This window comes from Protopterus annectens, chromosome 9.part0 (genome assembly GCF_019279795.1).
Source record: "Protopterus annectens isolate FY-2018-M chromosome 9.part0, PAN1.0, whole genome shotgun sequence".
Taxonomy (NCBI): domain Eukaryota; kingdom Metazoa; phylum Chordata; order Ceratodontiformes; family Protopteridae; genus Protopterus; species Protopterus annectens.
In genome coordinates, this window is record NC_056743.1 from 1,072,160,596 (window position 1) to 1,072,180,574 (window position 19,979).

The window sequence follows — 19,979 nt, forward strand, 5'->3', positions numbered from 1 at the left end:
TGCTGGGAGGCCACTGTGATGAGTTATGGCAATGCTTATTGTGGTATCCAAGGGTTCATTAGAGTTGTGCAATCTTCGGGGTGCCACGTGTGAGGCATCCAGTTCATTAGTCATGCAATCTGTGGGGTACCATATGTGGTCAGCATGTCACAGATGCTTTGAAGTAGATTGTGATCAACTCTGTACTAGTCTGTGATATCCCAGGTGTGTTTGCCATTGTGTATACTGCCTCTATGCTGTTTGGAAAGCATCCCTATTGCCTGTATTATATGAAGTTGTTTCATATGGAACAAGTCCTTCTGTGATACCTCACATTTTTACTCTTTTCCTGCACTGTTTCGATTTGTAGTCGCTCATTTATGCAGACCAATGCTGTTTCTGAATTACCCACTTATTTGCATGCAGTGCGAAATGTGCAGAACTATTTGTCTGTGAATTGCTATCATTGTACACAAGTCTGCAAACCCTGTAGCAGTATGCAGATTGTTTCTGAATTCCACCACTTGCATTTTCTGGTGCACATGCTGACATTTATAAATCTCTATAGGTTTTTACTAAGCAGTATTTGTAGTCTGCATCTTTTTGTTATGCACTTTCCTTATGATTGTGTCTGTTGTCATCTTTTGAACTAATCTATTCAGAGACTACATTGCACCATATTGGGAAGTGGAGTAGCATACTTTTGTTGGGGGGTTGTGGGGCAGAATGTTCACTTCACAATGAGTACTGCACCACTAGCAGTATGACTGGTATGACATCATAGAAACATCTGCACTTTTTGTTGAGTCTGAAGCCACAAAATGTCAAGTGTATGAATAGTTTAAACATGTAGAGAAACCACATAAACTAATGTGCTTGTCACCGGCTAAATCCAAAAAGAAACTTTAGCCAGTAGGAGAGGTTTTGGCTACTGGGTAACCTTGTCGTACATCAACATACAATGCGTACTTTAAGGTACATGAACTTACTTTAGTGAAGATTTGTTTATCTTTTCCGCAGTAATCTTTATCTGATACAGATATCTTTTGTGCTCGTTTGCAACAGGAGACAGATGTAGTTAACATAATACTATGACTTATGGTGCATGAACACTTAAAACATTTTAGAAAGTGCTGCATCTCACTGCTTTAAACTGAAAATGTTAGTGTAATTGCCATTGGCATAATAATGTTAAGAGGCTGCAAAAATATATAGTACAATGAAGTTTTTGTTAACTTGTCTATTTGAAAGCTGAGATTTTGCTTGTTTTAGCTTTGATGCATTTTATTCAGTTCATGCTGAGTAATCTGAAGTTACGATCTGCAGTTTTCTCCCTGAGTAGATGTGTTAATGAATTTACTTAATGTGTAGATTGTGAAGGTCTGTGACTATGGAATATTGTGCTAACTGTGCTAGTAACAAGTTACATTTTGCTTGGTTCAGTACATGATGTTAATTACTTCTAAAGTTGTGTTCAGTAATGTCATGAAATTTGTCTGGGAGTACATTCCAATTGAAAGTTACTCTGGTTTTGAAGGCCTTCGGTGCCTTGATCACCATTACTGGTTGATTAGTTACTATGATTGCAGCACTGAATTGGGATGTTGTTTGCAAGAGGTAGCAGTTGATTTGTTTTGTAAGAAATTATGAATTAACTGAGTAGCAATTCAGACTCTAGAGGAGGTGGTGGGAGTAAACAGACGAAGCTCTGTTGCCCACCACGGGTGTGAGAGGTAGTCCAGTCTGTTGTAGTGCTGTCACCTACTGGGAGTATGGGCCAGGGGCATGCAGTTAGCTCTAAGAGTGTCTAATTGTGAAGTAACTTTCATTACACATATGTAATGGAGCATGCACAGGGGCAAGAAGGCAACACCTTCACATTTGCGAGCAGATATATTAGTCTCCAAGGGGAGAGGGCTGGGCCACAAAGAGAAAATTCCTTGATACCTGTTTGATTGCCAGTTTTCTCTTAGCATGCTTGGCTTTTATCCTGATAAGAAATGTAACAGAGTGGTGGATTTAATGGTCTATATATGTGGGGCAAGGCAAAAAAAAAAATGAAATTGCACAGTAATTCCATTGCATTTCTATACATTTTGGCATTTGCTGTAACATTTTCTGAAAGTGACAGCCAATTTTTAGAAATGTAGCAGCATAACCAGCTCTGTTTCATTCCATTGTGTTAATTGAACTTACAGTGCAAGGGAGATGTGTATTGTGTACTGTAGTATGACATCTAACATTGTACCTACCAAGCAGATTAAATAAATTGATACTTTCAATCAATGAAACGTATTTGGGGAATGCTTGACATTTTACACCATGTGAGAAAGATCCTTGTGATACTGCAATTGCTTTGTAATCAGTGCAGCAACACAGCAGTTATTTTTATTAAGCACTTACTAAATTGTACCCGCCAGTATTGTATAGGGGCTGTTAGTCAACCAGAGCAAGCTCATTACTATAGGTCATGCCTCTCAAAACTGTATGTCATCTCGAACATTCCTCATTAAAGGAGTCTCTCACACATTCAATGTTAAGAAATGTTTAAACTGATAGCCATAGTAAATTCTAATACTAAATCATATTAACTTATCAAAATAACCTTTTATAAGTATAAAAGCAACACATTAAACCATTCCGTGAGCTTCCCCGTTGTAGTGTTCCACATTCTAGAAATGGAAGGTTGAGAGCTCTGCTCAGGGTGGAAACACCATAAATAGTGTAAACAGTAACAAAGATACTACACTTTACTTTTTTTTTTAAACTGAAATGTGAGATTTTTTTCCCCCTCAGGCCCTTACTTGAGGTCTTATCTACCTGCTACCATTCCCACCCATTCAAAGAGGAATGGAAGTAATTCCCAAGCTAGGAAAGACTCTTATGGCCCATTTATTCTTACTTAGGAATCTCAATCATCCTTCTGTTCTCAAGCGAGAGTAGGGCTGTAAGGAGTGGGCAAACTTGCTGATCATATGGGGTGGCCTACCCTCTCCACTCAGCAGCTCTTCTGAGCTCAGTTCTTGCCCTCTCCAGTGGAAAGGCCTGCCTCTGCACTCTGAGATCCCCTTCCTTTTGAGTGGAAATAGTAGTAGATTCAGACTTCACTGAGTATAATACCTAGTGCTTCTGCTATGTGTCACCAATATAGCAAGCCAGAACCACCTCCCTCACCTCAGGATAGACGAACTGGCAGCAGCTGGTTCTCCCATCCTCCTCAGCCAGCTTCTACAGGCACTATAAGCTGTTAAGTGAACTCATATCACCTACACCATACTCCACAGAACAGGCTGACAAGCCATACCCTTAATCAATGCAAATGACTTTTCTCATTACTGTAGAATTTTACTTATGTTTGTAAGTCTTTTCAAATATAGTACAATACTTTCCACAGTGGTCAGAAGAATTTTTTTTCTTTACCAAATACAAGGAATTTTATTTTTTTGTTGGACACAACTGCCCAAACGAAAACTATTCTGCAAAAAGTGGAGCTGGTGGTTATAATACCCCCCCCCCTCCTCCTCCTCCTCCTCTACCTGAGCTGGTGCAGCAGTGCAAGGTTCGAGTCCCTCAACCTCCACTGCCTAACTGTGCAACTCTAAGCAAGTCATTTAACGAGGCACCCTTCCCAGTCCGAGTCTGAAAAAGATCCATGGAGATCAGTGCTCTACCCTAGAAATCAAATACAAATAAAATCCCCCAACACCAAGTCAAACTGTACTTCACACTACCCAAGGGCCTTTCTCAACCCATTCCTTTACTCTTCCATCTACTAACACCACCTCTTAACCTCACCCTCTTTGACTGTCATTACCACTGAATATTTCTACCATTACGCAAACCTGAAATGTAATTTTGTAAAAATATACATTTCTGTCACAACTGATATTACATTTAATAATTTATGCCGTTCTGCGTTTTATTATACTGACTCTGCGTCCTTCCCCCTTTTTGTCAGTTATTTCGCAGGTGCAAATAGTTTCAAATTTGATAAGTTTACTGCCCCGTCGTATTTGACGTGTTTCGACTTTATCTGTTGCCGTTTAACGTTTGAAATATTCATTACCTGTGCATTAGCTTTTTTATGCGAAGTGCTTAAGCTGAGGGCATTATCACGGCTCTTGTGATTTATGCATAGCGCTGGACTTTTTGCCATTTAGTCTTGCGCCTCCTAAATTTACTATTTCATAAAAACATAACTGCTTAAGGGTAAATTCTTTGTTAAATAACTGACCCACGTCTGCAATCAAGATAGCATGAATTACAGAATGTCTACGTTACGAAGATTGTTATATTCAAATCGTCCTCACTCTCCAGTATTATTTTGAAAAAAAAAAAAAAAAAAACACCGACCGCCACTAATAATCAACTTGAACTTCAAGCTATGACAGTCTTATTTCAGCATTTTCTTAGCAAAACAATATTATTACCATCCACTATATATTTGGTAATACCATAATGCAAGCTTGATACACAATTAGCTCGCTGCATAGCAACAATGAAACGCAGGAAACAGTCCTTTCTTTCTATGTGTCCGATTACCCTCACGCCTAGTTTTCTTCTGTCCTACGCTCCGCATGTTCTTAACGTTCCGTTTGTGGCGTGTTTGCAATCCAGCTGTACTGTGTTTCTTTCCGAGAAAAATCCCCACAGCTGTATTTCTAGCACCTGTTCGCAACCATTTTAAGGCAACAACTTCTCTAATGTCCGAACAGCCTCAGTGTAAACGCCAGTGCAAAGAAAACGTAATGAAGGCACGCATCGGGACACACAGCGGGACGTTCCACTGCGACGAAGTTCTAGCGTGCGTATTGCTACGACAGCTACCGGAGTATAAGGTGAGACTGGAAGTGGTGAAGGAGCGGAGTTTAATTCGTGATGAATACAGTATGTTATGTAAAGCGGGAGAAAGTTGCCTCCGCGGCCACCACATGATAGCTATTATTTACTAACATAATTGATTTTCTTTTCTGTACTCTAACCACATTAAAAGTTTTGTATCTTATCACGAGTATGCTTCAATTGAAGTTTTACTTTCACGTGAAAAGCGGGGATTTGTGATGATTTTATTGCTCAAATTATTTAAAGTGACAACAAGCGTAAGATAAGTTGATACTGGACAGATTTGAGGATTAGAATATTATAGCCATTGTAATGGTCATAAAATTGTAGCCCATAAAACGCAGAGTAGCGAGAGCTGCCCTCGTTTGACTCGTAGTTACAAGCCTCCCGCCTATTCGTACCTCTTACTGCTAGAAGTCTGGATAAAGCCTAACATAACGGGGGCCAAAGGCCCAAATATATGGACGGATTTTAAATATTCTTCTAATAAGCTAAGAAAGTCGTTAGAGTAAGAGGATTTGTGTTAATATGCATTTTTCTGAAGGATATGAAGTCTGAAACTGAAACTCAAATGTATGTCATTACTTGGTGACTTCAATCCTTGAGCCACCATAGTGATTTGCTAGAAAACCACAAATTTTTATTTATTTACATCCATTCGATTCTTGGCTTGGGTTGGGAGTGCCTTCTGTGTGGAGTCTGCATGTCCTCCCCGCGGTCGAGTGGGTGTTTGAAAGACATGCGTTGAATGGGCGTGCCTTCGTTGAAGGTTGAGCGTCGGGCTGGCAGCTCAACACCATAAAAACCAACTGCCAATTATTAGCGGACCGGAGTTCCGCTGTGGCAACCCCTAACCGGGAAAAGCCGAAAGACAGACATTTGTTGACCGGGAGTATCCGACTGGACGTAGGTCCATTTTCAGCGGAGGGCTGGGGAGAAAAGCTCCACAGTTAAAATAAACAGACAGTAGTTACATTGGATTTACATAGCGATTAACAATTTGATTAACATAGCAATTAATTACAAACAGTTACAGATGAAGAACATAGTACATCAGTAGACAGCTAGAATCTTTATCTGCGAAGTACATAACCGACATTGACAATTGTTACAAGAAGTTCCTGCTGTATAATAAGTAAATATTATGAGTAAAAGGCCAAAGATATGAAGCAATGGTCTGGACCTGGACAGTTGAAAGCTCAAGGTGACCATTTTGGTACAGGACTTAAAATGGGACACAAGTTTCAACCTGCTTATTAAAAAAAAAATGGTCTTTCATGCTAAGTGAAAACTCCCAAAACCTAAATGCAATCATCTGGGATAAAAGGACATTCTCCTCATCCCTATAATCCTCTCTTTAGTCATGCATCGCAGCATTCTGCTGGATGCCAGGATTGGTACCAGCACATTTGACAAGATTAGTCAAAAAATTTTAATAAACTCAAGTTTTAAAGAACAGTGAAACTGCAGTTGTGGTAATAAGACAGTTTTGACTGGCCCGAAGGCTGTGCAGTCTCATAGGTACTTTATTTGCAACAGTGAGGGAGTTCGGATGCATGACAGAGACTGTCCTCTCATGCAAAATAAAATTTGCCATTGTGTGCTGTTATCCTTATTTTTCTTGTCTGCTGTTTTCCCACTCATGGAATTACTGTTAATCCACATTCTGTTGATATTTTATACTGCTCTCTCACTACACAAAATGGTTAAGCCTGAATATAAAATTAACATTTTCCCCTCCATTCACCCTAGGGGAACTTCTAATATACAAAATGACCCCATATTCAACACAAAGTGTACTGCCTAATGACGAGCTCTGCTTGACATGGATGGGAATTTTGTTCCAGAGCATGGGAAGTCTCTGAGACATGACTCTATCCCTCCAGCATGTCCTATTTATTGTTGTGGTGAGGTTTAGGTCAGTAGACCATGTAGCTTGGGGAGATTAGGATTTCTTCAAATGGAGCATGTCCAACAATTCCAGGTTTGACATAGCTTTGTACGTCAGAGGTCTTCTCTGAGTAAGCGGTATGTGACCGAGTACAGTTTGAGTCGGTAGGCATGGGGCAGTAGTTTGAGGCCAACGATCCTCTTGGTGAGGTACTTTTGGGGCCTTTCAAGTTGTTTTAGGTGTCTTGTGAGGTACATCCCAAACTGGGCATTGTATTCAGTGAGAGGTCTGATAAGTGATGAGTAGAGGGGAACGATGACTTCCTTATTTCTAGATGCAAACCCTTTTGTGATTAAGTGGGCCACGTAGAAAGGTTTTCTGACCACTGTAGAAATGTGGTTATCGAAGGAGAGGTTACTATCCACTTGGGTCCCAAGATCTCTTTTCACACTTTCTGTGTTAAGTGAACTTTCCCCTATTTTGTATTTCATGGATACCTTGTTTTTGCCAAAGGTGTTAACAATGCATTTTTTGGCATTTAGTTTGAGGACATGATTTTGACACCAGATGTCTGTTTCATTGGGGCCCTTTTGCTGGATGTCTACATCGGCAGGGGAATCGATAATGGCATCCAGTTTGCAGTCATCTGCGAACTTGGTTAGCCATAGACCCTTGGTGTTTGCTTGCACTTCAGAGAAGTATATACCGAACAGGAGAAGTCCCAAGACTGAACCCTGGGATACTCCACTTGTCACTGGTTTGGAGATGGATCTGGAGTCAGCAACTCTTACCATGTGGGTTCTGTCTGTGAGCCAGTTGGCCACCCATCTCGTGACGTAAGGGTTTATGTTAAGTTTGGCGATTTTATCAATGATTCCTGAATGAGGAATAGTGTCAAAGGCTTTAGTGAGGTCCAGGTAGGCTTTGTGGACCACCTTGCCTTCGTCTATGGCCTTAGTAACTGTTTCAAAGAAGTCTACCAGGTTTAAGAGACATGACCTACATTTTATACATCCAAATTGGGTAGCATCCAGAGTTTGGGGGCTACCTATATCTTTGTTTGAGTTCAATGATGATACGTTCCATAGCCCTGCAGACCAGGCTTGTCAGGATAATAGGTCTATAGTTCCCGGGATCTGTGGTAGTTCCTCCTTTTTGGAGTGGGATAACCGTTGCTGTGCACCATTCTATGGGCACATAGCCTGAGGTGAGGCTGTGGTTGAACATGGATTTTAGGTGGGGGGCTAGTTCATTTTAGAGTTCATGTAAGACGCAGCTTGGGATGTTGTCTGGTCCCGTGAATGCTGTGTTTTTGGCTTTAGAGAGTGCCGTTTTTATGTGTGTGTGTGTGTGTGTGTGTGTGTGTGTGTGTGTGTGTGTGTGTGTGTGTGTGTGTGATTTCCGGGGATCTACAACCATCTGATATAGTTATAGGCCCTTTGGAGGGTGAGGCAGGAGTAAAGTTTGCACTGAACCAATATGTTGGCAATATCAATTGACTCTGTATATTTTGTGCCGTTCTGTTGTAGCTCAGTGCAGAACTGGGTGTTGCCCAATCAAGGCGTATAACTTCACAGCCGTGGACATTCCCAAATGTTAAGGTGACAGCTAAGCTTCTTACACTTTGAAAATCTCCACTTTGCAGATCCTGGAAGAGAGCAATAACTAACCTCTCTGCTACCGCAATGGGCATGCGCCAGAAGCCAAGCAGTCGCATGGGAAATGTAGTTGCTTCACTAAGGCAGTCATCATCCTTACACAATTCCTGCTCCGATTTTTTCACACATTGGGTTGGGGTCTAAACTGGGGCATTTCTACATCCCAAAGACAACGTTTGGGATTCTGGGACAGAGACTTCATTCTACATCCCATTGGGATTCTGGGACAGAGACTTCCAAACTGGGACTGTCCTGGAAAAACTGGGACTGTTGGTTACCTTGTGAGAGCTATGAAATTTGAATAAATCACACACCAAGAATTGCTATTATTAAAGTGCATTTAGAACATATCCCACAGAGCAAGAAATCTGGACAAAGCCATGAATAATGGGGGAACAAAGACCCAAACCTAGAGACAATTTTTAAATATTAATCTTACAAACTTAAAAAGTTAATAGAATATCAGGTTTTACAGTAGCATGACTTTTATAAAGGATATGAAGTTTAAAACTCAAATGACATTATTTTTTGACTTCACTCCTCAATGATTTGCCAGAAAAACACACTTTTTGGAGAAACAGAAAATCTGGAAAGTTGCGAGTGTGATTTAAAAAGTAGGGATAAACCATACACTGTGCAAAAGCATTTACATCACTTGCATCTCTGTTTGGCGGCGATTGTTTATAATAGGAGACACCAGGATTGCCAAATACTTTTTTAAAATCCCACCTGCTTACCTCAAGAAAATCAGCCCCAAAACAGCCTAATGTATTTCTTCATATTCCCAAGAGTAAAGAACAAGATGCCATAAATCAGCTGTAATTAACGTCATAGTAAACCTTATTGTAACAAGAGACTGCATGTGTTGACAACGTGATAAAGCTAATTGTAAAATTTGTCATGAATTACTAATAATCTTAATTGCATAATACTTATTTATCTGTTGTTGTGTCTTTAGGCTTTTCCCGGTTAGGGGTCACCACAGCGGAACTCCGGTCCGCTAATGATTGGCAGTAGGTTTTTACGTGCCGAGTTGCCAGCCCTGACGCACAGCCTTCAACAAAGGTACGCCCATTCACGCATGTCTCCACACAGAAGACACTCTAGCTGAGAATCAAACAGGACAATTTCTTACTGTGAGGCAACAACGCTACCGCAGCACCACCACCGCAGTCTCACCACCAATAATACTTATCTGTAACTGAAAAAATATTTGTTAGGTAGAACATCATTGTTATGATCATCGGTTGAATAAATGTTCAAATTGAATTTACTCAGCATTGCTGCTGTTGTGATAAATCCATTGCAGCAGATCCTTTGCACTTTATGTAACTTCAAATGTGTAACAAAGCTTCTAGCATGCCTTGCCACATTCTGTTTCTCAGTTTTTGTTTTAATCAGATTAATTTGAGAGACAGTTCTTTCCATGGCTGTGTTACTGAAAGGTACTGTCAGCACACTCCAGGCAAAAGGTCCCAACTGTGGAAAGTCAAAATCCCCTGAAGCATCCATGTGATTTGCTACGGTTATCCAAAACTGCTCAACGTCATTATTGCTAAAGTTTGGCCATGACGGTGTGCTGATTCGCATCCATTGCTGTTCCACATCTCCCAAATTCCCCTTGTAAAAATGACAACTCTGACAGTTGTGGTTTCTGTGCTTCAAGGACAACAGAAGGTGAGAAATCAGCCAGAGAATCTAGCTGCTGCACATTTGCCGCCAATCTCTGATGCAGTTCCCTTAGGAGTTCCAACAAAAAAACCCACAACAGCACTGTTGTATTCTTTGTGCTGAAGAGCACTATAGAGCCGTGCAACAGTAAGTGGAATTCAGTGCCAGGGATAATAGCTGCTAGGTGTTGATGGTTAGACCTGATTTCCAGATCAAAAGTCATTGTTGCTCCCCACGATGTAAATGTGGTTGGTCTCACAATTTGCTGAATTATGTTTCAATACAAAGTTAACAGTTCAGTCAAGAACTTTACAGGACTCGCTTTGTCCAACTTGAATAATTTGTTCACTGTGTTCATTTCCTGTAATATGGGCCGCAAAAACAGCAAGTAAAGTTTATTCTCTGGCCCAGTTGGTTAAGAAAACCATGGAACTGGCAACAATGGTACATACCATCCTGCTTTGTACTACCTACTTGTTTGTCAGCCTGATGAGGTTCTTGGTTAAGTGTTCTGTAAGTTTCAAAATTGTTATTCTAATTCTGGACTTTTTTCAGTGTTAAAACAGTTTTAAGGTTAACGTATAAAAAATGAAACTAATGTCTGTCGAACATTATAAACGTAATGTCAGTAAAATATGGCCGTCATCCAACAACCTGGTGTGTCTTAACATAAACAATTGCCCCAAATAATTGCGATTTTCTCAGTGGGCATTGTAAAAGCATCTTTAATTTTTTTTTTTTTTTTAAGGTTTCTTTTCTCTATGTTTGCTGTTAAGTGCGGGAGGTTATGATTCCTTTATAGTCACGTCTGTGTACATTAAGCATTAAAAAGATAATGTTTACTAATGTTTTACAATTATATTTAGTTAATTGTTTAAAATGGCGTGAAGTGGAGATGCTAAAGCTGAGGAAGACAGCATCTGTCATACATTTCAATATGTTTGTTACACTGGTGAAGTTTTATTTTTTTTTCCTTTAACTTAAGCGGAGGGGAGTTAGAGGGGGTAGTATTTCCCTTAACGAGTTCAGCACACATAACATACCACAAAACTAAACATTGTAGTTATTGGGAATTCCATTGTAAGACATACTGATGTCCCTTTTACCAGGCTAAACAAGGAGAAGATCACAGTGAGATGTCTGACTGGAGCCAGGATCCGCCAGATCAAGCACACACTTAGGTCTTTAAACCACAGGTACCAGTATGGCATGATCATAGTCCATGTGGCCGTAAATGACCTAAGACATACCTCACTGGACTATATGAAGAGAGACATAATTGAGGTCTCTGAGTATGTGTCCAAAGCAGGTATAAATCTAGCCTTGAGTAGCAGCCTACCTTCACCTATGATGATGCCACAGTACCAGCAAAAATGATTGACTTCAACAGTTGGCTTTGTTTCTAGTGTCACAATACGGGGATCCAGTATCTGCCAGCCTGGGGAGACATGATCGACAAACCTTGATGCTTTACCAGAGGTGGTTTGCACTTGTCACCACATGGCTTCTCGATGCTGGCAAAAACTTTTATCTTCCCCGTAGTGCCTTTTTTAGGCCATACCAAATTGTTAACGCCTCCAGTGTAACAAAGTCACTCACAACTACTTAAGGTACTGCTGATCAACGGTGGGAGTTTAAATAAAAAAACTGCACTCCCTGGAAGCATTCCTCACCTTGAAGAATGCAGACGTCACAGAAACATGGTTCAGAACCATAGAAAGGACTTCAGCTGTCAAAGGTTACAATGCCTTTCATACATTTCGATTCCCCTCAGCTCTGGATAAAACAAAGGGAGGAGGTGCCTGTGTTCATAAAGGACAAGTACACTGCTAGACTGGCCAAACAACATGACTTACTTGAGCTACACTGCTAGACTGGCCAAACAACATGACTTACTTGAGCTACTCCATGCCCAACTTAACTATAGGTGTGTCAACCTATCATATCCTTGCTAACTACAGATCTCCTAACAAGGGTCTGGAAAACCACATCTCATACCTAAACCTACTGGAATCTCTCAACATTCAGCCTAATACCATACATATGGGTGAATTCAATTACTCCTCCATAAAATGGGAAATTTGTACAACCATAATTCATTTGTTCAGAGGTTTTTGGACTTCAATGCAAACATCCTGGTGCAACTAGTTTGCTCCTCAACTTGAGGTACAAATACATTATGCTTTGTACTCACGAACATGGTTAGATGCTGCTCCCTCCCATGCATTAACTCCTCTCCAGTAAGATCTGACCACAAAATGATCTCCTTTAGTATTAAAACTAACCTAGAACCCCCGTTAAACTCCAAACCTGTTAAGAACTTTGCTAAGGTCAGTTACCTCAAACTAGGTGACAGCTTATTAAACTTCCAAGCTGCCCTCTATCCGGATGCCACTGAGGCCTACTCTGATCTGTACACAAAAGCACTGTACAATCACATTCATAGCTGCATAAAGGATTCATTACTTGTCTGAGTCAAATCTGTTATTACTGGCAGAAATAAATCACCCTGGTGGACCCCTAGAATAAATAGGCTATTCAACAAAAGGGAAAAAAAATCTCTCCAGAACTAAGAACGAACGGATAAATAAGTGCAAAAAGACACTCACCAGTCTAAACAAACAAATTAGATAGCAGTCAAATCTTCCAAAGCAAACTATGAGGCAAAGATAGCCTCCCAGGTGGGTGATAACCTTAAGGCTTTTTTTAAATTATGTTCGTGACCTCAGGGGAAACGCTCAACAAAGTTCTCAGTTAATCATGAATGGCAGCAGTTACAACCAGCCTGAAACAATAGCAAACCTGCTGGCCAAGTTCATGTCAAACTTCTCTCCTCCCATCACCTTCTACTACGACCTAAGAAATACCCGCAACCATCCCCCCCAGGGTAAAACTGTACACACTGCTTATTTAGACTTGGCAAAAGCTTTCTACACAATCCTCCACTTGGGGATCCTAGATAAACTTACTAAGTTAGGCATAAATCTCTACATCATCAGACATACCTCTCAACCTGGAAACATCAAAAATCTGGACAAAGGCCCATGAAAAATAGGTACAAATCTGTACACCGATTAACATAAAATTTACATACATAATTATGTAACCCTGCCCACTGCAGTGGAATTGTGAGATGTCAACTTTCAAATGCAAACTGAAGAACAGACAACTAAAATATGGCCCCAGACACCCAGAATCTATTAGTAAACGGTAACAATTTTCTTTTAAAATGTGTAGCAGTGAGGTATGTTCACTGGGAGGGGAGAAGATGATGAACCTTCCCATAGGATTTTGTTTTCAGTGACTTCCAGTGTGTGTGTTTTATGGTAAAATTAGGGCATTTAATGGTAGGCAATATTCTAATCTTAGCAAAAGAATATAATAGTTTGCTAGGACCTCCAAAAGCCATTCTTCATGGCCTACTGATCAGTGGCGTAGCTACAGTTTGTGCCGCCTGGGGCTCTCTTTGAGTTTGCTGCCCTTCCCCCTCACAAAATCATGGTCGAATGGGGCCTCCCCATAGACAGCTCTCCCCCCTGCAGCCATTCCAATGCCCCATTACTTCGCTATTTCGTCCCATTTACCATAAGCACTTTAATGTGCATACTGCTTTGCTTCTACGATGATTTGGATTTCATTTAAAAGTTTTATTTTACATTTTGCAACACAAACACTAATAGACATCTGCTAAACAAAGCAATGCAGTCTCACAATGAAAATAGACTTAGCATTTTAAAACTTCTCTGCCCTTGAAACTCGCATTCATTGAAACAGCATTGAAACCCACGTTCAAAGAAACTACATCTGGCCAGTGGCAGATAAAGATTAGCTTTGGGCTGTTTTCAAATCATAGGCCTCTTGCACACAGAACTTACATGTGTTCTTTGATACACCTTCCTGATTGTATTAAATTATATTCCTAGTATAATACAGTACAGTTACAGAGTATTTTAAATTTATTGTTTTGAACATTTTTTTTCCAGTAAACAAGGAAACAAAATGCATGTACCAATAATGACAAAACTGCCCAATTCAGAACATTTTCATCATAAAAAGTCTACTCAAACGTCTACAATCCACCAGTATCTGTAAATATGCACAATCTCTGCAGAAGTAAGAGTTAAATAAATAATTCCACATTAAAAAGATCAGTAACTAATGAAGACGTTGCTGCTAGCAAACAATTTTATATTTCATTGTTTCATCAAGTGCCTGTTGCCCTTGAGGAATAAATTGCCTATTTTACATTAAAAAATGATAAGCTAGTAATATTGCAATAGGAAATGGATAGCAAACTGATAACAGGATCATAGTTACTAGTTATCGCCGCCAAAGAGGACATTCTCAGAAGTGCAGCATCCACCCCATTTAAAAGTACAACACAGTACAATATCAGCAATGCATCTCCATACTGTGGGAGTAGAACTCACGGCCTTTCGCATCAAAAACGAGTATTGTAGAAGTGAGATTTTTCTGTTCATTAAATTTTAGAAAGTTGAGCTGTTACTCACTGGTGTTCTTGTGGTCGTTGCTGTTATATGAATATTCAGAAGTGTTGTTGTCGAGTTTTTAACCTGTTATGCAGCAAACTCAGCATAAGCAGCACTAAATTTCTCTCCCCCTGAAGCTCTCAGCTCCTTGTAAAATCCACTCAACTGTTTCTCTCAACTTTGCAGCACAAGAAATCTTGAAAAAGCCAAACTTTATTGGGGGGGGGGGCTAAAGCCCAAAAACCAGGGACACATTTTAAACATTGCATGTATAATCTTGGAAAGTTATAAATTAAAAATTTATACATAACAAGAAGGCATAAATGAACATATAACATATCATCTAGTAATAACAACCTTCATGTTTTTTTGATAATTTGATTATAAATAAAACATACAAACATACACCATATGTAATATATATTAGGCAAGGCAGAAGAAAAAAAAAAAAAAAAAAAAATTTAATATTAATATATGTTTAACCTTTTTTCTAACACAACCTTTCTAAGCTTTTTTTTTTTTTCTGGACTTAAGTATCTTTATCTTTGAGCATCAAATAAAAGCCATTTTCTTTCTGGAAAGTAACCCATTTTAATTTAGAACGATCAATCCAATTTGTATTTATATAAGTTTTAGTAAATGAGCAAATAAAATGATAACATCAATATCAACTTTTGATAAATTCCTTCCTGTAGCTCTGAGTTCCTGACAATCTGGAATTCTGACAATTAATTCAACCAAACATAAAAAAAAAAGACAGTTCTGGTCCATCATTAAAGAATTAATTAATTTATATGAGTTTGAGAGCATTTATCAGATGATGAAAAAATATAATCTGAAATTAGTCTAATCTGGACCACAAATGATAGCACTTGGAATAATATATAAGTATATATATTTTTTTTTATATTTTTTTTGTGCTGAGGAGGGAGATTTAAATTTAATTCTGTCATCAAATCATTTATAGCCAGAGTAGATTGAAGATTTATAGGTGACAGTGAGGGCAACGCGATCAATTACAGTTTATAACTGCATTCCAGTCACAGTCACCACCAATAATATGATCCTTATAGGATGCAAGAATATTGTAAATTTTTAAATGAACAAATGTTGTTTGAATTTAATTGGGCCATATAGATTTTAAAATTAATAGGGTTTGTCCAAACCAGCACTCATCATCAAATTTCTATTAATTACAATAGTTTTTTGTTAGTAGTATTATGCACTCTGAGAAGCTATATAATCTTTTTGATCCATTCTTTATTTTTTTTTTTATTTCAATATTGAGAGAATTGAATAAAACGGGTCTCTTGAATAATAAAAAAAATAGATATTAAAGATCATATGAAATAATAGAATATTTTAAACTTTTTATAGATACCTCCTAATGCCCTATTCCTTCAAGAATCTAAAATTATGTTTATTCTACAAGTATAATCATATCATATAATTATTAAAAAAGTGAACTCAGTGCAATCCAAACATACAAAAAAAAAAAAAAGAAAAAAAAAATAAAAAAAAAAATAGTAAGCAAGCAAGTCACAACAACAGCATTTGTTGAAAAAAAAAAAAAAAAAAAGAAAAAGGGAACCATGAAATGTATAATATAATAATAACCTTTATCCTAGTGCCTACCCACCAATCCCTGTGATAAAGGAAAGCAGAGAAGACATGAAAAAAAACATTGTAATTATAGATAATAACCTCAAGTTAGAATACAAATTCTAAAGTGACAATTAGTATTGAATTTTATGATTAGAGAGAGAGAGAAACAAGTAAATAATAAATAAATCCTCTGTAGCTAAAGACTCTACTTATCATGAAGTAATACAGATAAAACCAAGAAAGAATATAGTATATGAAATATAAGTATAACAAAACCAAAACAGTATACTATATATATAAAGTAAATAATATATAGCATTAGCAAACTAAGATATAATAGTCATATCTATCACTCTACTTCTCTTTAGTACTTTACTTGATAATAATTTTAATCAACATGATGATCCATTAGTATGATAAGCACTAATACCTGTAGAATGAGTATTTAGTTATAGTTCAGTTTTGTCTATTTAATTTTGGAAAAATGATAGATTGTGAGACTTCCATATGATTTTGTTATTTGAATTGTTTCTTTTATCTGGAAAGTGTCTTGAAAGTTTAGTAACTTAGTATTAATTAAATTAAAACGAAGTGTCTCTTTTTAATGCGCGGGTGCTCTGTGCTCTCTCTACAAATTAGGATTTTTTGAAAGTTTGTTTCAATTTAACACAGTGTTTCATATTTTTTTTCACAGATAACAAGTTTTTTTATTGTCATAAGATTCAGTAAAACCACTAATAAAAAGTTGCTAGAATAAAATGCGTTACCACCATGCATTTCACTGCCAAGTCTTGAACCCAGGACCCTGTGCACTGCAGTCAGAGCAACATACCACTATGCCAAATCAGCAGTTTCCTGAAATATTGGAAGACTGAAACTTAAATGGCTATCATTTAGTGAGTTCATTTCTCACCATAGCTCTCAACCTCTTAGCACAAAAACCTGGAGAAAGCCAATAATGGGGGATTACAGCCCACAAAATAGGGGGGGGGGCAAATTTCAAATATTGATCTTATAAAGGTTTTGTGTTACCATTCAAATGCCTGTCATTATTTAGTAAATTCAGTCGTTCACTGATTTGCCACAAAAATCCAGAAAACCACAGATTTTATGTGAAACAGAACAGAAAAAAATCTGGAAAGTTATCACAACACACACACACACACACACACACACACACACACACACACACACACACACACACACCAGAATAAGGAATTCCTCAGCAGACTAAATATACAGTGAAAGTAGCAGAATAAGGAATTAACTCCTCGGTAGACTAAATAATAAAAGCACACATCTAAATAATGCTCACACACAAAATGAAAGCAGCTTGGCAGCAGAATAAGGAATTAACTCCTCGGCAGACTAAATAATAAAAGCACTCACCTAAATAATGAAAGCAGCTCGGCAGCAGAATTAACCACACTCAGTAGGAGAATAAGGAATTAACTCCGCGGTAGATTAAATAATAAAAGCACACACCTAAATGAAAGAAGCTCGGCAACAGAATTAACCACACACACACACACAAAAGCAGCTCATCAGCAGAATAAAGAATTAACCACAGCCTCCTGCTTCCCTTCTATGTTTGTTCCATTGTCCTAGAACCACCATTAACATAACAGCTGTGTGGCTTTTTGGTAATGCTTGCACGTTATGTTGAGATCTTGAGCTCCATTCCGACAGGCTATTCGCAGAGCTGACGTCTTCGTGCACAGTTCAAAACAGCAAAAACAAAATAAAAAAAAAAGCCAGCAAATTAAGGGGTGCCACTCGGGAATTGTGGCACCCCATTATTTAAACCTCAAAACCGGGAAAAAATGAAAAATTCAGTACGGTTGAAAGGTCTGTCATCAGATGGATAGCCAACTGGCTCACTGACAGGACACACGTTGTCTAGATAGGTGAATACACTTCAGATAAAAAAAAAAAAACATTACTAGTGGTGTCCCACAGGGCTCAGTGTTGGGACCCCTCCTGTTTGGTATATACGTCTCTGAAGTGAAGGCCAGTGTTGGGGGCTTCTGGCTCACCAAGTTTACTGACGATTGTAAGCTGGAAGCACTCATTGAATCTTTAAATGATGTTGACATCCTACAAACAGGCCTAAAAATGACAAATGACTGGTGCAAAAACCATGGTCTGAGACTAAATGCTAAAAATGCATACTCATATCCTTCGGGACATCAAATACCTCTGCAAATTATAATAACACACCCCTAAAAGTAGACTCAGTGGTAAGGGCCATAGGAACACAGAGTAACTAAATGTTGACCACCAGGTAGCTACAATAGTGAGGAAGTCCTTCTGTGTGGCTCAACTTTTAAATAAAGGCATGGCATCAAGGTCAAAGGAAGTCATAGTGCCATTGTACTCGGCCCTCATCAGGCCCATAATTGAGTACAGTGCTCCCTTCTGTATGTACCTGACCAGGCAGCTACACCAATTGGAGCTGCTCCAGAGGTTTCTCATTAAAAAATGCAAAGTGTAAGACACCTGTCTTACGCAGACCGACTAAAGGCCCTATCTCTACTCTGTCTCCTACCCCTTTTTGAGAGTGGACTTATCTTATACCTGACCTACAATGCATTCTTTGATCCAACCCTGATGAAAATGTACATATTTGCAAGGAAAATTATACAAGGGTTGCATGTTCCATGAACCTGGACCTTATTTGTGACTCTAACAGAACTTGCTAGAGATACATTGGTATCCCAAAGGCTACCTTGTCTATAGACTAAACTTCCCATGTTTGTAAAACAAAGAGCATCCCTCAGTCTTTTCAAAAAGAATTTGGATAAATGGATACGGAACTGTAAATTCACTCCTGTGGTACTGTCCATGTCCCTTATGGACAGAGGCAGTCTGTAAAAATGACTAAGGAGGCTCCAACACCCAAAGACTGACTACCCTGTCCCAGTGTCATTTATAAAATGTTGTTAAATGTAATGCAGTATAAGGCATTCTTCATTGTAGATCACTTAAGAAAAGACAGTATAGTATTTGTATAATCTCTCCACTTGTCATTGGGCAGTTAGCAGACATTCCCTTAACTGTGTTTCTGAACAACATAAGCATTGCTTGCATTTAGCCTGTGTTGTCATCGAGGAAAGCTTGTATGAATTGCACACATTATCAGAGATGTGATTGTTCTTTCTTCATGTCTGTAATGGTTTGTTGAGCAACAGTCTGTCAAAGGTATGATCAGACAAACACAACCAGTCACAATTTTGCCTCAGTGAAACCTTTTTATTTTAAGTTTTTTGGGGGGAGGGGAGTCTAGCCCTCCTATATTCCTACGTGGGGAACTTTACCCTCAATACCTGCTTAGTTATAGATACTATCTCCGCAGTCACCATAGTGACATAGAGGGGGGCAGAATTGTTGCCAGCATTTTAATAGAAAAAGTGCCAGCAATGATTTCTTGTGATAAGCACTACTTTTTTTCTGGGTAGTTCTAAGCATGTGCTTGCATAACAGTAGGACATTAATGGTAAGAGTAGCTTTCAAGCTGCCCATCAGAATCTCTTTATCCTTTGTTAGTCTCATTATTTTATAACCTGCATACATGCTGTGTCTTGTTTTCTTGACTATGTTTATCTTCTACAGCTATTGTCTTTTAACAAGTGCACCTGTTTTCAGTGTATGATACTGTAAATCCTAACTCTTGGCTTCTTGTCACAAGAAATGTGGACAAAGCCTAAAATAATGGGGGAGACAAAGGACAAAATATAGGGACAGATTTTAAATATTGTTCTTATAAACTGAGAAGTTTGCTAGAGTAGCAGGATTTGTGTTGGCTTGCATTTTCTGATGGATATGAAGTCTGAAACTCAAATG

At 38.6% G+C, this 19,979-nt stretch overlaps 1 protein-coding gene across 1 annotated transcript in view; it reads left to right on the plus strand.

Moving 5' to 3' along the window:
• The first annotated feature begins 4,504 nt into the window (after positions 1 to 4,504).
• The window catches only part of MYG1 (MYG1 exonuclease), a 1,051,322-nt gene continuing 1,035,847 nt past the window's right edge, over positions 4,505 to 19,979 (plus strand). Inside the window, exon 1 of the mRNA XM_044083894.1 lies at positions 4,505 to 4,817. Within this exon, the coding sequence (XP_043939829.1) occupies positions 4,557 to 4,817 (261 nt within the window). The 5' untranslated portion in view covers positions 4,505 to 4,556. The remainder of the gene's footprint in view (positions 4,818 to 19,979) is intronic.